Source organism: Bufo bufo, chromosome 1 (genome assembly GCF_905171765.1).
Source record: "Bufo bufo chromosome 1, aBufBuf1.1, whole genome shotgun sequence".
Lineage (NCBI taxonomy): Eukaryota > Metazoa > Chordata > Amphibia > Anura > Bufonidae > Bufo > Bufo bufo.
Window position 1 is genome coordinate 587,060,964 of NC_053389.1, and position 21,691 is coordinate 587,082,654.

The 21,691-nt window shown below is 40.5% G+C and overlaps 1 protein-coding gene across 1 annotated transcript in view; it reads right to left on the reverse strand.

Moving 5' to 3' along the window:
* Positions 1-21,691, reverse strand: part of PLXNA4 (plexin A4) — an 810,841-nt gene that overhangs the window by 231,006 nt on the left and 558,144 nt on the right. The window contains exon 6 of the mRNA XM_040413397.1: positions 1,324-1,447. Coding sequence (XP_040269331.1) covers positions 1,324-1,447 — 124 coding nt within the window. The remainder of the gene's footprint in view (positions 1-1,323; positions 1,448-21,691) is intronic.

The following is a 21,691-nucleotide window of genomic DNA, read 5'->3' on the forward strand; positions in this document are numbered from 1 at the left end:
CATGTGAGGTCTAGCTCAATGTTAGAAAAAGGGTGATAATAATGTACAGACTTTAGAAGCGCAAAGTGGCTTAGGCTGAATTCACTACAATTCTATCAAAAATGTTCAGCATATATATCCTCCAAAGATTCCAACATATATGCCAATATGGTCATAGACATTAACAGCCAAATCTATGTCAAATGGGTACAATGTATGTCCTTAAGTCAAAAGGATGTATGTAGTAGTCAAATATGCCATTACATCTTGATATAACATCGTACTGTATACAGTGCAGTAAATGTGTGGTATCCTCATTCTGGACATGGATGGCGGCATGCAATATTCTGAACACTGTGATATATATGCCATAAATAAGTGTTCTTAGTATGTTGTTATTAAGAACACTTATTTATGTCATATATATTATGTGTTGTGTTACCATTATGTAAAGTTTGGTGTTCTCCAATATACCACACTATCACGTTTTTAATTTATGTAAAACAGTTTTTTGAAAGTTATTTTCAACATTTCCTAAAATCATCCAAGAAGAGATAACCATTAGATATAGCTGCAGCAAAACAAGTCTATTTTAAAATTCTGTAAAAGACCTACGTTTCTAATGCCAGTGTAGTTCAGCTTGTCCGATGGTAATGAATTGATGTGGTGTACAGGCTATGTGAGATGTGAACCTTTCTCTGCTTCCAATCGCAAGTGAATGGCTTAAACCCCACGAGACTTGTCTCAATTTCCAATACGGACTGTTGTTTTAACACACAGAATGACAGGACTGTCTTCCTATAGATTCAATTTCGAAGCAATTGTTTGACTATTAGGCAAATCTTTCTGCAAATTGTACTTATTATACCTGAAACCCCAATAGGATATCTACTGTTCAGCAGACAGTTCTCATTTGGAGTAAAAAGGCCTGAGTTATTGAATTATTGCCATTGAAAAATGGCATATATACTAACTTATGGAAATTGTAATAACAGAAATAGAATCAATTACAGTTCTATAGGACTGCATTATTTGTACAATTTAATTATTATTCATTGTGCCTACACATGAATTTGATAGGACGACCACCCAACACATAGTAGTGCATATGGATGACTTGAGAATGGTCACATTTAGTCTAGTTTCAGACTGTAAATAAAACATGAGGCAATCAGCTCTAACATATTTTCCTGTGTCTTGAGGTTCCTAGTCTGCTTGACTGCTCATGCGCCTGGGTAACTCAGCAGGTGTCTTGAATGTTAGATCAAATATTACACCTTAGGTTGTAAAATGTTGACTAATGTATGACCATTGCAAAAAATCATTATGAAAGCAGATACTTACCAGGACTTTGTACTGGGAGACAGATATATTGTTTGGATGGACAGTGAGTCTGACGCATTGCTTCATCTCCGATGCAAATCTTCTGGCCTCATGAGATCGCTCACATCTCTCTTTTCTTGTACAGCTATAAACAGGAAAGGAAAAAAAAAACATTTTATCAAGTATTTAACGATAAAATCAACTCTTCTACAATTCCCCAAGCAGAAGAAACTTCACTGTGAACCAGAAGGTTTAGAAATTAGAAGCTAAATACAGCTGAATGAGGCCCTTTTGCAGTTCTTCAGTTAGATAAAATGGCCAGCTAAGACTAAAAAATAACAATTTCTGCAGCAAATAATGTGTCACTATAACAAGGTAAAATGGAATTCCCTTACAACATGCTGTAAGTAAAACCTTTTGACAGTTTGGTAGCTGTGGACCTCATGTCCATGGTAGAGATGTGTGCAGGAGGAGTGGTAGATAGAGTTCCACTGGGACCATTTGGTGTTCCACCAGGTGTATTCAGATGACCTGCACAAGTCTGTTGGGTTATTTCATGATATACATATGTAGCCAATGTTGTCACTAGTACGCATCAGAATTGTCACTTTAATACGAATGGTTGCATTAATGTAATGTGATTTTTTTCACCAGGTAATTCACTGTTAAACCAGGAATAATGCCTTGTAGGGCCATCTCAGCTGAATGTAATGATACCTTTCACTTAGCAATCCATTGCTTTATTTTGGAGAAAAAGTACTTATAATCCATAGTCAAATGAACAGTTAAGTGCACTAAGGGTGGGACCAAGCCATTCTGTGCACCCCTGCCCCTCCTGCTTCCTCTGCTAGCCCCCCCCCCCCCTTCTTGAGTGACAGGCCAGGCATGATGACTATACAGGAACCTGGTCCTGACCATCAAGTAGAGTGAAGAAGTAGTTTGAGTCCGCCCTCAGTGAACTTAATTGCTCATCTGCACATAGATTAAAAGTACATTTTCTCCAGAATGAGGCAACAGACCGCTAATTGAAAGCTATTATTACATTTAGCTGATCTAGCCCTAATAGGTATTGTACCTAGCTTAAAAGTGGACTTCCTGGTCACTGGCTGCCTTTAAGACAGTCAAAATAACATTGCCTATATCCATACTGTATGCCTAAAAAATACACGATTTGTCCTAATCAGTAGTCACATATGTTATTCAATATTGGTTACACGAGGATGCACCGTGGGCCATGAGAGCTGCTCAACAGCAATGAATATGTTGCATAATTTTCTCTTTATCATAGCAACCAAGCAGAAATCACATTTTATGTCTAATGTGAATTCAATTATTACATTCGTAAAAAGCTTGAGTCATTTTTTATATATAGATTTAATGCTGGTAATTATTTGTAGACTGCTAATTTTTTAACATTTCATTTCATCCTCATCATTAACCCAGTCTAGTATAATCACTACATATCTGGATGTTAATATGCCACCACATTTTAGAGTCCCTATTACCATATGTAAGTCATTCCCACATTTTTCGCAGAGCAACCCTTGACAAATGTTTCACTCTTGGGGAACCAATGCTATTCCTGCCTCAAGAAAGTTTGGTTTACGGCCGGGTAAACCTTCTATGATTCTGGTCCAGTGCTATAATTTGGTTCAGATATGTTTACTGCATCTTTGAGCAGGTTAAAGGCAGTTTTCTGCTATAAAGGTGACTGGAGTTGTTGCTGTGTTCTGGAAAACCCCTGATCAGGGCTCAAGAATCCCCAAGACTCCTGGGAACCCTGTTTGAGAAATTGCCCATGGCTATCTGAGGCTACTTTCACGCGTGCATTGTTTTCCAGTATTGAGATCCAGCACAGGATCTCAATACCGGAAAAAATGGATCCGTTTTGTCTCCATGCATTATGTATGGAAAGAGATCCATTCAGGATGCATCAGGATGTCTTCTGTTCCGGCAGCATTGCGTTTTGTAACCGGAAAAAAAAAAACTCTGCCAGCTGCGGTTTTGTGTCCAGGAAAAAAACTGATGCGGCACTGAAACCAATGTAAGTCAAAGGTGACCGATCCGTTTTTTTAGGAGCCTAAAAAAAACAGATCTGTCACCCACTGACTTTCAATGTATGTAGTGACGGATCCGCTTTTCCATTTTGATTTCACATAACCGTATCGTAACGGAACGGATGCATCCGGATGTGCAAAAATGAAAACGGATCCGTTTAATTGCAATATTGAGATCCTCCGCCGGATCTCAATACCGGAATTAACAATGCAAGTGCGAAAGTAGCCTTAGTTCAGTGCAGAGAGAACGTTGGGAAGTCTGGTAATTGCAGCCATAATACAGATGCTAAAATGTGGCCATGATATAGGCAGCTTTACAGGGCAATTTGAAGACATGAGAAAAAATCCAAGGACTTTATTTGGTATAGCTACTGCAAGCTATAAGACAGACACTGGAGCAACAGAAAGCTGCACACAAGTGACTTTTTCCACCAGCATCTAGATGTAGAAAAAAACATCTTTTGCTGTATTTTATAAATATGCAAGAGTTCTTAATGGTAATTCTCAGAGGCAATGCATCCACTGTACTGGGTTAAGTGTATAAAACTCTTGCAAACCGAGACAGATGCCGATAGTGCAGCAGGGGAGCTATTAGCCGTGAAAACAAAACCGCTCTCATCAGATCTTTCAAAGAGAAGAGGGAGCTTGGCACAGCAGAGACACCCACTGAAATTCTACCAATCAGATATGATTTAATTAGTAGAAAGTCAGAGGAATGCATTATTGGTATATGCCTCCTCAAATGCAGAACTCATTAGAAATCCCTGGTCAATTAATCTATGCTAATGGCAATGTTTATTTTATTTATTTAAAAAAAAATTGCTTCAAGAAATTGAGACGAATGTTTCATCCTGGAACTCTTCTGTACAGGAAATAAACCAAAAATAAAAAAAGAAGCGAGAAATCCGTAATAAAGACTATCTAGTGCATTAAATGATAAATACCCATACACAATATTGATAATGTGTGGTTAGATATGTTTAATAAAAATGTAAAGTTAGAATTTTTACGCCAGCTTTTCATGACATATCTTTTATGGGACACTTTAATAACATATTATCAATAGTGATGGACGAACATCGACCAGGATGGTTGCGGCGGGCTCCATTGACTTTAATGGCATGCGAAACTGAAAAAACCTTCATGTCATATTTGTAGCCACCAAATACCTACTAGAAGTGCACAAATAGTCCTACAACATGGACAGTGACATACCAGAGGGGGATCATTGGCAAAAATTCCCACAAAAAATATGTATTTTAATCAGGGGCCATTTGTATGTGTCTTAAAGGGAAACTCAAAAATCTGCCCTGCTGGAGCCTAGAAAGTTTATTTTAGGCCACAGGAGTAAAGGCCCCAAAAATTAGGCATTCACCTGACAGAAAAGAACTTGTGATTATGTGGCTGTAGGTACATTAGGCGGTCACTGGATACAAATTTTACTGTAGGCCAGTATAGGGCCCAAAAATTAGGCATTCACCTGACAGAAAAGAATTTGTGATGATGTGGCTGGAGGTACATTAGGCAGTCACTGGATAACAATTTAGCTGTATGCCACTGGAGTACAGGCCCCAAAAATTAGGCATTCAACTGACAAAAGAGAACTTGCGATTATGTGGCTGAAGGTACATTAGGCGGTCACTGGATACAAATTTTACTGTAGGCAAGTACAGGCCCCACAAATTAGGCATTCACCTGACAGAAAATAACTTGTGATTATGTGGCTGGAGGTACATTAGGCGGTCACTGTAAATTTTTTTTACTGTAGGTCAGTACAGGCCACAAAAATTACCGTATTTTCCAGCGTATAAGACGACCGCGGGCGTATAAGACGATCCCCAACTTTTCCATTTAAAATAAAGGTTTTGAGCTATACTCGCCGTATAAGACTACCCCTGAATGCCCAGCCCTCCCTGTCTTCAAGACAATCTTCTCCAGTCCAGGGAACTGTGGATGGCACTGTTATGAGGAGGGGGATCTGTGAATGGCACTGTTATGGGGAGGGGGATCTGTGGTTGGCATTGTTATGGGGAGTCGGATCTGTGGATGACACTGCTATGGGGAGGGGGATCAGTGGATGACGCTGCTATGGGGGATCTATGGATGACACTTTATAGCATCTTAAATAGTGCCATCCACAGATCCCCCCTAAACAGTGCCATCCACAGATCCCCCCTAAACAGTGCCATCCACAGATCCCCCCTAAACAGTGCTATCCACAGATCCCCCTCCCCAATGCTCACAGGAGTACATTTATAAACTGTGAAACTCAGTGAGATCGTGAAAACTCAAATTCGATGGTAGAATATACAGGGCCAAGCCGCATACAGGAGTACATTTATAAACTGTAATCAATAACTTTAACTTTAATCATCGCTTATCTCTTTACTAGGATACCTTACTCTCAGCTCCGGTAACAGCAGGCAGTGCGGGCGGCGCTCACTCACTGACGTCACGCGCCTGCGCCGCCTAGTGGGAGGAGCAGGCACGTGACATCAGTGAGTGAGAGCCGCCCGCACTGCCTGCTGTTACCGGAGCTGAGAGTAAGGTATCCTAGTAAAGAGATGAGCGATGATTAAAGTTAAAGTTTTTGATTACAGTTTATAAATGTACTCCTGTGAGCGGCGTGGCCCTGTATATTCTAACCCCCAGGCAAGCGTCCCCATCACCATGGGAACGCCTGGGGGTTAGAATATACCATCGGATTTGAGTTTTCACGATCTCACTGAGATCGCGAAAACTCAGATCCGATAGTATATTCTAACCCCCAGGCAAGCGTCCCCGTCACCATGGGAACACCTGGGGGTTAGAATATACCATCGGATCTGAGTATACCCGGCGTATAAGACGACCCCCAACTTTTGAAAATAATTTCTAGTGTTAGAAAGTCGTCTTATACGCCGTAAAATACAGTAGGCTTTAAATTGACAGAAAATAACTGGCTGGAGGTACATTAGGCGGTCACTGGATACAAATTTTACTGTAGGCCAATACAGGCCCCAAAAATTAGGCATTCACCTGACAGAAAAGAACGTGTGATGATGTGGCTGGAGGTAAATTTGGCGGTCACTGGATACAAATTTTACTGAACGCCACTGGAGTACAGGCCCCAAAAATTATGCATTCATCTGACAGAAAAGGCCTTTTAAGCCGCTGTATATACATAAGACAAGGACCATTCTTTGTTCTAGGTGTTGGTGGATATGTGTGGGCTGGCATGAGGAAATTCTATTTCACGTGGTCTTTACAGATGTTGAATTCCTCCGAGATCCATGCCTCATTCATTTTTAGAAATGTGAGGTAGTCCACACTGTCGTGAGGTAGACGAGTGTGCTTCTCGGTCACGATCACCCCCTGCTGCGCTGAACGTCCTTTTGGACAGGACACTTAATGAGGGGCAAGCCAAGAGTTCCATGGGTCAAGCCTGCACACCCAGTAGTCCAGGGGTTCCTCACTTCTCAGAGCATCCACATCAGCCGTTAACCCGATGTAGTCGGACACCTGTCGGTCTAGGCGTTCCCTGAGGCTGGATCCGGAGGTGCGGCTGTCGATGGATTGTTTGCAAGAATGATCTCATATCCGAAGTGACCAAGACATATTCAAACAGCCCTCTTCTTGCAGGCACGGTAGGATTGTCACCCGCACCTGTTTTGCTGTGGGTGGAAATTCCTCTGCCAGCGCCTGCAACAGCAGAATGCAGCATCTCTCGCAGCAAGGCCTGGAAATGTTGCATTCTGCCTACCCTCTGTGATGCTAATAACATGTCTGCCATTTTGTGTTTGTATCAGGGTTCTTAGTAAGTTGCCACTCATTACTGGTCCTTGCCCTTTATGCTTTATATACGGGGCTCCCCCAATTGACACTGTTGTCGCACACCAGTTTATTTACAGTCAAATTGAGCGGGGTTAGCCACTGATCGGCCTGTGATCGCAGAGCTGAAAGCAGTGCAGGACCAGTGTGGCTCTTGGCTTCCAGGCACAACAGCCGCAGCACAGCATGGCAACGTCTCACCTGGGACGTCAAATAGGTTTTGGGGAGCTTGGGGGGCGCAGCGGAAGAGGTGTTAGCAGGGGAAAAGGAGGATTCAGCCGTGGAGGAGACGGAGGATGGAGTAGAAGAAAGAGAAGAAGAGGCAGGCCTGCATGCAATCCTTGGCGGTAACACCAAATCCACACGGGAGCCACAGGTTACATGCTTGACAGCCGTCAGAAGGTTCACCCAGTGGGCAGTAACAGTTATGTACCTTCCCTGCACGTGTTTGCTAGACCACGTGTCTGTGGTCAGATGTATCTTGGCACTGACACTGTGTGCCAGAGATATATTCAATTGCCGCTGAACATGGGCATATACCTCTGGGATGCCCTTCTGGGAGAAATATTTCCTTCTGGGGACCTTCCATCGCTGTATGCCAATGGCCATAAATTTTAAAAAGGCCTCCAAGTCCACCAGTTTATATGGCAGTAGTTGTCAGGCTAGCAGTTCCGACAAGCCAGCGGTCAGCCATTGGGAAAGAGGGTTATCGGGCGTCATAATTTTTTTACCCTCGAACATTTGGGACACAGAAGCCTGCCTTCTGCCAGATAAGCGCGACGACGGCACGGTGGAAGGTTGAGAGCAGGACAAATGGGAGGAGAGAGGAGAAGGAGAAGAGGCAGGACGTGGAGCGCCAGGAGTTTGGCTTTGTGTGTTCTGACGGCGTTGCTCCGACTGGGCTCGGTGATGGAAGGCGAGGTGGCTTCTTAAGGCGGTCGTCCCTAGGTGAGTGTTGGGCTTACCTTGACTTATGCGTTGACAGCACAGGCTGCAGATGGCAACACTATTGCCAGCAGGAGCATGTTAAAAAAAGCCCACTCTGCGGAGCCATGTGTCGGCGTCCTGGGAGCACCAGAAGTGATTGTGCATGGTGGATGGCTCGCTCCAGATACATTTGCAGTCTGCCTTTTGGCTTCTGTGCCCTGCAAGCTTTTTCTGCCTCTCCCCCTTCTCCTTCCTCTCTGCTGCTCCGTCTCTCCCTCTGAACTCCCCTCCTCTTCCTCTCTTGTGGGCACCCATGTGACGTCCATCGACATGTCATCATTGTCACCGTCACCCCCACTGACATTTGAGATCTCAGAGTAGGCAGCAACAGCGGGGACCTCCCTCCTTGGGCTGATCTGGGTACTGTCGTCAGACCTCTGGATGGAGGCTATTGCTACCTCCTCTTCCTCATCCGATATCAAGAATGGCTGCGCATCGGTAAGGTCTGGGAATGGATGGGAAAATAATACCTCTGACCTGAGTGTAGGGTCTATGGTGGTGATGGTGGTGGTGTATTTGGGGGTTCACAAAGCAGAGAGTGAGGAAGGTGCAGATACAGAGGATGAGGAGGGTGCAGAAGTGGAAGGCTGAGTGAGCCACTCAACCAACTCTGGTGCGCCCTTTGAAGTAATCGCACACGCGTTCTCCAACTTCCCACTTAGGTCCGGCCTGGTGCACCTGCCCAACCATTACCACCCCTGCGGAATGGCCTGCCTCTTCCTCTCCCTGTCATTTTCAAAATGACCCTGTGCCTAAGTTCCTAGAGAAGAGCAGTATTTGTGGAAGCAGGTATATCGCAGGCCTCAATCAATATTTGGTGGAAACAGGTATATCGAACCCCTTAATCAGTATTTGGTGGAAGCAGGTATATCACAGGCCTCAATCAATATTTGGTGGAAACAGGTATATCAAACCCCTTAATCAGTATTTTGTGGAAGCAGGTATATTGCATCCCTCAATCAGTATTTTGTGGAAGCAGGCATATCAAACCCCATAATAAGTATTTTGTGGAAGCATGTATATCGCAGGCCTCAATCAATATTTGGTGGAAATAGGTATATCAAACCCTTTAAATGGTATTTTGTGGAAGCAGGTATATAACAGGCCTCAATTAATATTTGGTGGAAACAGGTATGTCAAACTCCCTAAATCAGTATGTTGTGGAAGCAGGTATATCCCAGCCCTCAATCAGTATTTTGTGGAATCAGGTACAGTTGCAAGAAAAAGTATGTGAACCCTTTGGAATGATATGGATTTCTGCACAAATTGGTCATAAAATGTGATCTGATCTTCATCTAAGTCACAACAATAGACAATCGCAGTCTGCTTAAACTAATAACACACAAAGAATTAAATGTTACCATGTTTGTATTGAACACACCATGTAAACATACACAGTGCAGGTGCAAAAAGTTTGTGAACCCCTAGACTTATGACATCTCCAAGAGCTAATTATTGTGAGGTGTCCGCCAACTGGAGTCAAATCAACAAGAAGCATTGCCTGATGTGAATGATGCCTAGCACAAAAGAGCTCTCAGAAGACCTACGATTAAGAATTGTTGACTTGCATAAAGCTGGAAAGGGTTATAAAAGTATCTCCAAAAGCCTTGCTGTTCATCAGTCCACGGTAAGACAAATTGTCTATAAATGGAGAAAGTTCAGCACTGCTGCTACTCTCCCTAGGAGTGGCCGTCCTGTAAAGATGACTGCAAGAGCACAGCGCAGACTGCTCAATGAGGTGAAGAAGAATCCTAGAGTGTCAGCTAAAGACTTACAAAAGTTTCTGGCATATGCTAACATCCCTGTTAGCGAATCTACGATATGTAAAACACTAAACAAGAATGTATTTTATGGGAGGATACCACAGAGGAAGCCACTGCTGTCCAAAAAAAACATTGCTGCACGTTTACAGTTTGCACAAGAGCACCTGGATGTTCCACAGGAGTACGGGCCAAATATTCTGTGGACAGATGAAAAAAAAGTTGAGTTTGGAAGAAACGCACAACACTATGTGTGAAGAAAAAGAGGCACAGCACACCAACATCAAAACCTCATCCCAATTGTGAAGTATGGTGGTGGGGGCATCATGGTTTGGGGCTGATTTGCTGCTTTCAGATAACATATTTCCCTCACAGCAGCAGTAAATTACCTATCTATATTGAAGTTTCCTATCTATCTATCTAGTGAAAAAGTCATCAGTGACTACAATTACAATTAATAGAATGTATTTTTCCCATATACCATACTTTCCGCTATACTTTTATTCAAAGTGGTCTTTTAATTTCCACAATCCTACCTATCAAAGGTTTTTCATGTGGTCCCTATCTGATAAAAAAAAAACTCTTGAAACTTATAAATGAAATGATCTCTTTCTCACATACTAATATGACTAAGGTGAATGGTTACACATGGTTTTGCTGGGGGAAGCCCCTGTAGCAAAACGTAGCATTACATGGCAGTGATTCATCTGATTGTAATGCAAGTGGCTCTCCATTCTGACTCATAAAAAGTCTCAAGAGGGAGATGCCTCTCTATGATACTCATATACCCTAATAGGGAATATAGATTAAGATTAGGTCTCAACTGGATTTGCTAATCTGATACAGTGTGTCACTCATAGTGTTAGCTTCTCACTAACACAGGGTACACAGATAGATAGGTATCTAGTAGTCAAGTCCCCCTCAAAGCTTGGTACTAGTGAAGCACCAACTAGCCATTATATTCTTGGCTAGGGAATTTAGATAAAGGGCCAAGGCAGAAAACCTAATATTTGCCATCAGTGAAGAGATTGCTCTGGACCTACAACAATGAGGCGTTTATAGAAAAGTAACATGAAAAGTGTAATAATGTAACCCTAGGATTGCTACTAAGTTGCACATAATATGTTCATTTTAACAAATAAGCACAGGTACAGTTTGGTGTGTAGTTTGTAGAAAATGTTTTACATTCTTTTTATTTTTAGATGGCACATTTTAATAAGCTTGATGTATACCACACAGGAATGTAAACAGGCAGCACTTTTCAATCTTGTTTTTCTGGCAACTGCATAGCTATTATACAGCTTCTACTTATCTCTACTTAATGCAGATAGCTGTGTTTCCTGTTGTACCATTAACCATTGGACAATAAAGAGTTGGCCTGCGTCGAGCGATTATGCTATTATCTCAATATTATTTGTAACAATTTTAGGTTTGCAATAATTTTCCAAAGAACACTATATACAGCCAAATACTTGGCTCCTGTTTTCAGGCAGCCCCTTACTGTGCAGAAATGTTACAAATAATGAGGGCGCCTGCAGACCATCTCCAGAAAAGTGAGAATTCTGGCTCTGCATGAATGTCTTGTGTGCTGATCGGAGGGGGAACTGACACATCATTTGTAACACTCCTCCGTATAATGTCTTTCCAGATCAGCCCTCAAATCATACAGAAGAGGAACGTGTAGATCTTTACAAAGCTCTTTAAATAGGTACAGTGTAGTGTTGCAGTTTGTTAATATAGCTATCTGCTTCTGGATTTCTTTAATATTCTGTCCCACAAAAGTATTGCTAGCACCAACGTGTATGAGAATGTTAACAGGAGACTCCTACCAAGCCACCTATTCATCGTATTTACTTAAAGGCTATACGTAAACTATAAGCTATCTGTACTTGCTCTGCAGTTTTACCTGTAACTGAGATGCTCATAAAAGAGGATAACTGGCCATTTTAGACTGTTGTTGCCTAGAACAGATTTCTGCAAAAGCTGTGATTTTAGGGTACGTCCATGCCGTCAGGTTTACTGATGCAGTTTTGGAAGCCAAAACCAGAAGTGGATCATAAAAGGAGAAAATATATAAAGAACAGATAAGACTTCTTTTTTTAAAGGAGAAGTCTTATCTGTTCTTTATATATTTATATATTTTCTCCTTTTATGATCCACTCCTGATTTTGGCTTCCAAAACTGCATGGAAACCTGACCGTGTGGTCATGACCCTATACAGAAAAGTTTTGTGTAATGATCCACAATTACGTACACAAATCGTGGCATGGTTTACATTGGCATGAACAATGAAAATCAAGGATAAATGATCCTTTCTCCTACTGATCACTGGAGAGTGTAAACAGGCCCAGGGTAATTGAAACATTCAGATTTCTATGTAGTCAGGCCAGTATCGGTATGTTGACCACTAACCCTTTTATTTCAGTCCAAATTGCAGCACGTTCTATGTCAGCAATTTGTCATAGATTTTAATGGACAAAATTGAGGCATTAAAATTGCTATGCAGTTTCACATAGTAAGAAAAAGCAGATTATTACCATGCAATGTATATGAAGCCTTACAGGGATCATATAAAATCTGTGAGTGTGATGATTAAAAACTGCTGTAACATTTAACCCAGCTTTTGATATGATTCTTCAAAAGTACAGATAGGGGCATTTTATGGAATGTGAAGTTTCTACTATTGCTATAACCCGGCATGTTTTTTTTATGTTTAATGCTATGAATTACATAAGTTATGTGCTGTGTCTCATACTGTAGAATAAAAATAAATATTGCCTAAACAAGTTTATATTCCGCCCCCTTCAAATACAAATAAAAAAGATACTATGCGACTATAAAATGTTATTACTCATGAGTTTAATGACCAGATTTAGGGGAGTAAAAGTTGTAAAATTCAGAGCTGAAATGTCAGCATTTCACACTCTTGACTTTATGGTGACTGAAGTTAATAAGTTTAGCAAAATTGATGATTACTGTGCAGTGTAATGAGGGCGAATGTGCACCTGCAAATGTTACATTGTAGCACTAATCCCACTTCGCCAAATGTTTGAGAATGAACAATCTTCCAGGGTTGTAAAAGTATAACTCAAAATTTATAGATATATTTGTAGAGGCAATGTTTTGAAGCAGGGAATGGAACATGTCCGTGTTTTATACTGTAATATATATATATATATATATATATATGTAATATATATAGCAAATAACATAACCAACACTTCTGCATATGGGCTTTCACTAAACATAAGAAAACATTTCCCCTCACCTACACATAAGTGTCATGCTGGGGCTATACTGCGATGTGTGACGAAATGCATTGTAGTCTTTGGTAGAAAAGCTATGTGTGACTTGTGACTTACGTCCAGAAGTTCTACAGTGTTTTTTGCAATTATTGCATCACAGTCACAGTCATGTGACTCCATGGACAATCATTAGGCTCCATTCAGATGTCCATAGAATGGGTCCGCATCCGTTCCGCAATTATCCGAGACGGGTGCGGACCCATTCATTCTCTATGGGGCCGGAAGACATGCGGAGAGCACACTATGCATCCGCATTTCCAGAGTGCTGCCCTGATCTTCCGGTCCGCAGCTCCGCAAGAAAATAGAGCATGTCCTATTCTTGCAGACAAGAATAGGCATGTCTATGGGGGTGCAGGCTGGGTGTATTGCAGATCCGCAATTTGCGGATCCGCAATGCACTATGGACATCTTAATGGAGCCTTAGATGTGACTCACGTTGTGTGTAGCCCTAGCCTAATGGTGCAGTCTTCGATTGATCAGACTTCCCATACCAGCTCTGTTTGACATTTCTGGCACCAGTCTCTAACTTACTGCAGATTCTATATAGCAAAGCTGAAGAAATGTATCCAGCACTCTTATCCTCTTCATAATACCATACGCATCATTGAGTAATCTTTACTATCCATCAGTACGGGTACATTGTTCAGGATACTAATACATTTCACACCACGCTCGTGGTCCTTAATCATAGCCAAGATGAAGAAGGACCATGTGATTGGTTTGAAAAACATAAGAATTCTGAATTCACAATGTTCCTGTGTTAATGGATATATTGGTTTTAAAGTTCAAACAGTAGAGCTTATGGTTTTAGGCAGAGAATACAATTGATGGATACAATTCTTCAGTTCTGATGTTGCCAATTTGGCCAATTTGGCCTGGGAAGAGGTGATGTGGTAAAATACTATTCCCTTCTAGTTTAGACTCTGGAAAGCCCAGTAGTTAATCTAGTAGTTTCAGCTAAGCTTAAAAAAACTGCTTACACGAACCCTTACTGGAAGGAATGAAAATACCAGGCCCCCTCTACCCTTCCCACTATTTCTTTAAAGATTCAAGCCCAGAAATAAACACACCAAAAGCACCAGCAAACTAACTTTACTGAGGAAACCTGGCACTCCTGGATATCTTCGGGGGCAATTGCTCATTTTTATTATTATTATTATTATTATTATTATTATTATTATTATTATTATTATTGCATTTTAATAATCTTAGGCAAAAAGCATTATTAAAATTGGTCTTCATTAAAACTTTACAAAGATTGTCTTCTACAGCCTTCACTTTCAATGAATCTGAAGACTATTCCCTTCATTGAATTCCATCAGAGAGCTGCTCTGATGACTGGAAATGTAGGTCTTATCTCTTCACTCATGACTTCATAGCTCATTAAAACCGAATTAAGCTAAAATCATTATGAGAAGAATTCAGGTTAAATGAGTGTTTATGAGCTGTTAGGGAATTAACTCAGGGTACAGATCAAGGCATCAGAGTAGCTCTCTGATGGAATTTAGTGAGAGGGAAAAGCAACAGGCTACAGATGCAGTGAAAATGAAAGCTGTAGAAGACCAACTTGAAAATGTTTAAAAAAGAACAATTGGAAAAATAATTTTAATTCAAGATAAGTAGAATGCAATAAAATGTTAAAAAATCCCCCAAAAGGTGTCCATAGCCTTTAAAATAATAATAATAAAAAAAAATCATACCGAAGGTCCTTTTCTGCTAGATTCCATTTTAAATCAATAGAAGAAAATAATGGTATTCTATCTTAGAAGCACATGGGAGTTGTCCAGGCTACCTGCACTGCACTACGGGTTCCGTACACCGGATTCAGTTATGGGAAGGAGGTAGATACATTTTTAATTTATGATTTGTGGTCCCAACTTTCTACAAGATAGCTTAGGTCACATCTTACAATAGATAACATATTTCTGTTGTTTCCTTTGCTAGTGAGACAAATCCCTAACACCAACATATCAGAAATGTAATGTGTCGATTACATGGTTAACAATCCTACAATTTTCAGACTCGAAAGGAGTCCATGGGTATTTACAAAAATGACTGCTTCTCTTTCTCAGTTGACTATTAGCTCAAGAGGAGAGCCATTTTATCTCAACTCACACCATATTGCTTCCTTAATCTTATGTCTAGGCTGTGACAGGTTTGTGATTTCAGTGCCTGTATAAGGGATCAGATATTTCTTTATTACTAAGGTGTTTGAACACTAAAGTGTGGAGGGGAGAATAATATTGTTGGCAAACAATATAGTAAGAAGACACAAGGGTACTTCCTGCAGAATCAGAAGAATGAGGCCAGCTCAGGCCATTAATATCAATGCACACACAGTCCTTTTGTTACTGCCATAAACCTTTAGGATACAGTGACCTCTCGCTGGTTTTAAAATGACAATAGACAATAAGAAATGACAAAGAAGTAATATAGACCCTGCCAGCTTAAACACAAGGGCATATTTTAAACATGGAATATTACTGCTTTAGTCATACTGTATAAAGCTCTAAGTAAGATTCAAAAAGCTGCAGACCAGATTTCCTGACCAGTTTCAGTGTTTATACAAAAATCACCCCTAAATACCTTTTTAATGCAATTGTGGTGGTCATTTCAAATATTACTGGTAAATATAAATTTACTGTATATATATATTTTTATATATATATATATATATATATATATATACTTAATATATGCAATTACTTTGAGGAGGAAGCCAGAGAAACCTCAAGATCAGCCTGCAATAAAGATTTGACAAAAACATACCTGTCAGATCCCAGTCCGAAGCTCTGTTTATCTGGCTGCAGTGGTGACATTACATCAAAAATATGTCAACGCTGTAGCCAATTATTGGCCTCAGCAGTGCACCTAAAGAAGCCAGTGATTGGCTGCAGCTGTCACATGTTGTTGATGCAATATCACCGTTGCAGCAAGGTAAACAGAGTCTGGTAAGAAGAACCAGAGCGGGGGCATGCGATCTGTCAGGTAAGTAATTACCAGTTCGTTATTGCAAGCTAATCCCAAGTGTTGTGCAGTTTCCTACTGGTTGTCAGAATTCTGCATGTAATACTCCATAATGACAATTGGCCTACACCTCCATATTTATATATGGCCTGCTGTGCTGTCATTGTTGTATATATATATATATAGTGCCCTTTCTTAAAAAAAAGAAAGTTGGCATACTAGGTTCTCAGATAAACCTGTTAGTGTCTTACTTTCTTACATTGTGAGCTGTTCTCATAATAACCATGGAATTATTCTTCATAAATATTATTCCTGTTTATACAGTAATTCAAGCCTTGGGTGTAAAGGGGTTTGGTTCTAGTACATAATGTTATTAAGTGCTGTATAATATGTCCCATTTTTCATGTTTTTGAAATATAATAAGCTTTACATTCTCCACTAATTTAGGATTGCTCAGCTAAAGTCAAACATTAGCCATGGGAGCGTGAATAACCAGATATTGTACTGTTCATACAGAATTATGCAAATCCCAGACTTCATCCACAACACATACACATACACCGAAAAGCATAGAGTAGTTCTATTAAATAGGGAGTTACATTTTCTTTACCCAAAGCGCTACTGCCCAAGGGGCTCTGACTATAAAAGCTCTGCTCATGATGGCTCTGAATGCAATCTGATAGGCTTCTGTGTTTCAAGAAATTGTCATTTCCATTAAAGAAATACAACCATGGCAAGTAGCGCTTCACTGAGCATTAGATATATGTCTGACAATAGTTCACCTGGGGCTAAACTGGGAATTTCACATCAGACAGGGTAATTCTTAATTATTTTATATATTTACATCTTATTTCAGAGATGACAAAACCTATCCATATTTTTTTTTAGATCTTGTTGTTTTTTCACATTTGAATCACACACAACTGTTTTTGTATATTTCCAAATAATTCTAAGGGAGATTTATCAACTAGTGAAAGGGCAAAGTGGAGCAGTTGTCCATAGCATCCAATCAGGTTACAGTTTTTATGTTTCCAAAGGCATATAAAAAAAGACAAAAGCTACCATCTAATTAAATGCTATCGGCCATTGCTTTACTCTTCCTTTTCTCTAGTTTTAATAGATCCCATTTATTGTATCTAAATTTGATGGATTTAAACATATACTCTAAAGTATTCCCAATTACAGCAGTCTGTACTCAGTACAATCTGCATTTTCACACTGCTCCATTATATGAATGAAAAAGGAAACTGGAAGTAAAAAAGTTGACATAATGTGTAAAATAGAAAAAGTGATTATACTGGAAATTTTTACTCACCAATCCTATTTTCAAACATGCATTGAACAATGTGCATCTCAGACATGACTTTGATTGATTTCCCTCTAGCTATCTTCCTCTGACTACAATACACATGGCATGGCTTCTTTGTGCTACTGCACAGGCTCTGTATGTGCTGCTCTATAAACAGAGCTATGTTCTCCTACAAGCAAGGCTTCTAGGGGTTATTACCTACATACATACTGTATGAATGCACATTGTCTATAAAAAGAAACAACACAGAGCTTGATAGAGTGACCGGAATATATATGGTATATAAGAGATCTAAGGAACCAGTAGGGGTTGTCTCCCCATGTGGCTGGTTGCTCACTTTGTGGTGTTTTGCTGAGAGCATAACATATTTGAGAAAATCAGATTAGATGATCTATCAATGCTGCTATTGGTCCTCATGGGCTGACCAGGCTTTATTCAGTAAGCACTGTGGTTCCAGATGACCACCAGATGGCTTCAAGTACCTGTAGTGTATATTCAAAGTTTATTGAATACAACAGTAGATCTGCACACTTCAGGACAAATACACTAACTTGGTGTACAGTATTTGGCTGGACAAAGGGACCAGTTGGTCCTGTAATGTGTAGCTATATAACAGTGATGCTTCAATAAAAAAACTCTGACTATATGGTACCCTCTTTTTCTGACTTTGTAACCATACATATGGAAACCAATAGAGTACGTAATTCTTTTTCTGTCTGATTCCTATATAATTAAAATGGGAGCCCTATGCATGAGGCCTTATTGTTATGATTAGAGATAGCGAATCAAGGTCAAATGAATTAACTTTGATCCGAATTTCAAGAAATATTTGATTTGCCACAAAGCTGAATTTATTCGCACTTTGTGGTAATGAATCGATTTTTCCTGAAACGGCGGAAAAAGGGATACATACTCACCTTATCTATTTGCTCGTGGAGAGGCCGTTGCGCCCATTTTGACTGAAGAAACCGTGCAAAATCTCTCAAGTGGTAATGTGTGATGACGTCATCAGTGAAGGAAGGAGGAAGTCCTTATCCTCCAAAAAATGAGCCATAGATATATTTATTTTTTAATAATATTTGATTTTGAGAATACAGTATGTATCATTCAAAGGAGACCATGGAAAAGGAGCCTGAAACTGAAATCCAGAAGCTGTGCATTCCCTGACGGTGATGTCCATGAAGGTGGTAAGCTATAGACTATATCTTTTACCCCCTCACATTTAAGTTGCTATGTCTATTGGCTTCTAAGATACTACTGACTAGATTTTGGTTCTGAAAATAGTTTTTTACATGTTCAAGTCATACCTTATTATTTAATATTCTTTGTTATATTGTAAGTAAATACATTTGCATTTCTGTATCACTCCTTCCCTGTTTTACATTTTTGTTCCCCTACATTTAAAGTGTTATATAGGGTTAGGCCTCATGCACACGGCCGTGTGAATGGGTCCGCAATTCCGGAGATGCGGAACAGAGCCACGGAACACCGGAAGCACTACGGAGTGCTTCCGTGGTGTTTCTTTCCGTTGTTCCACACCGCAAATAAATATGACATGTCATATTTTTTTGTGGTGCGGACAGACCACAGACCCATTCAAGTTGAATGGGGCCGGCCCGCTGCACGGATGTTGCCTGTGCATTGGGGACCGCAATTGCGGTCCCCAATGCACGGAACGGCCGCACAATGGCCGTGTGCATGAGGCCTTACAAAAACATGGCTGTATTCTTCTAGAAACAATAGAAACAACCCCATACCTGACCATGGGTTGTGTCTGGTACTGCAGCTCTGCTTCATTGAAATTAATGGGTCTGAGTTGCAAGACCACCCACAACCTCTAGGCAGGTGTGGCACTAATTTTGGGGAAAAAAGTACTAATGTTTTTGTGATCTTAGATAACATTTAATATAGCATTCAAAAAGGAATATACATTGCAATAAAAACGATTGATAAATAGCTATATTATGTTTCCTGCCACTGGCACATAGCTGACTATATCTGAAAAGCACTAGCTTTACTCTTGTTGCTTTTACATCACAAATGACAAACCAAGTGAATTCAAATGTATTGCCGTATTCATTACCAGAGAAATTGAGCACAGAGTCTTATGTGCATTGCAGTATTATTGACATTTAAAGTCAGCTACAACAACACTTTGACATTTACTGTCTTCTTGGGAAAGGAGAATGGTGCCATAAATGTTGAGATACAGATATCATTAACCTTCAGCTTTATGGGATAATGTGTTGTGCCCGACACATGTACTGGATGCTGTAGAACCTTAGACGCCACCTTTGTGTAGTGAACTAGATTAGAAAAAAACAATGCAACCTTGTTGCAGGTATACAAATGAAGCCAATGGATTCTAGTGCAAATATCTCCAGTTATCAAATTCGATAATCTGTAATTGTCCTAATACTGTCTTGCCAACAGTGAACAACAGTTGGCACTGCCACTGTAATCTCACAGTTCAGCAGTAGCACTCAGCGCTTTATTTCCTTGAAATGATGCTTCACTAAAAATTCTTATATGCAACTGATGAGCTGTGATGATTCTTATCCCAGAAGATGATTGCGTCAGACAACTAGATACTACTAAGAACTTCAAATGAGCAAACACCATAGATTTGCCATGTTTAAGATTTTATTTGCCACTTTCAAGATTTGCCATTTGTGCCTATCTTCGTATGACTGGAGATCGATTTTTTTAATTTGTGTGTCACAGTTGGCAAATCGGTTCACGGTTTGTGATTTAGTTCACCCATTTTTAGCTTAATTGCAAAAAGGTCTCAATTGTGATTTTATCATCTGGGTTGTAATGGACAAGAGATTTGGTAGGCAATGGGGCAATGGTTGTTTAATTCCCAGCAGAGAAATGACACACAAACTGGGGAAGATATGAGCTTTACTCAAACAATGAGGCACTAGGGACTTCAATTGAAACAAAGCTTGGTATTTATAGTGAATGATAATTGTCGACATCATGGTGGCCTCTAACCAATGGGACCATTGATTGAGTACATGAAGAGCTTCTTTCCATACCTTATATACACTACAAAAATCCTACCAACTCATCTGGTAATTGCCATTATTAGCAAAATGCCTGGCATTTCTCCTCTGAACACCTAAAAGCCCTGAGTGAAAGGTAATCCCTGAGACATTATTTTTGACTCCACGTAGTTACGTAGCATCCACCTGAATGTTTCAATAGAAGCACTGCGTTCTTAGGTTGTAGGGACAGGAAAATGATTATTTAAGTTCTCTCATAGTACAGCACTGTCAGGATCAGTGATGGCCAGTTCGCATTGTTCGCCCGCGAACATATGCGGGCTGCCATCTTTTTTCACAAGTCCGGCAAGGCACAGGTAGCCTTTACCTGTGCCTGTGCCGCGAGCTTGTCTGAAAACAAATGCGGTCACCGGGAGCAGGCAGTTCCGAGAACATCCCGATGAAGGCCCCCGGTGGCTGTTCTCGGAACTGCCTGCTCCCGCTGACCGCACTTGTTTTCAGACCAGCTCGCGCACAGGCACAGGTAAGGGCTTTAATTGACATGGATTGAGCAAGAAGTGGGTAACATCATATATACTCAACAGTCAACTAATGGTAAAGAGATTATCCACCTTTTATTAAGTGACAGCCTATCTTCAAGATAGGCCAGAAAAAGCTGTTCAGTGGAGGTCTGACGCCCCACACTCAGCTTTTCTACTTTATGGTAGACTGAGTTCATCACTGGAGTACTGATCACAATGAAGTCGCTGATTGCAGCTGGTCAGCAGGGGTGCAAGGTGTCAGAGGCCCACCGATCAGCTAGTAATGGCTTATCCTGATAGGCTATCACTTAATAACACAACCCCTTTAAGAATCATGAGTCTATAACAGGGATGCCCAACCTGTGGCCCTCCAGCTGTTGTAAAACTACGACTCCCACCATGCCCTGCTGTAGGCTGATCGCTATAGGCTATTTGAGCATGCTGGGAGTTGTAGTTTTGCAACAGCTGGAGGGCCGCAGGTTGGGCATCCCTGGTTTATAACCTGGCACTCTATGCGTCTCAGACACTTGAACTTCTAACACACGTCAACTGTTTGCAAGATGCTAAAAAGTACAATACATGTGATGTGTAAAACAATGTGAAAAGTAAAAGGAATGCAGATATAGAAAACATATGCATTTAAATTATTAGTGTTTCTCTCCATA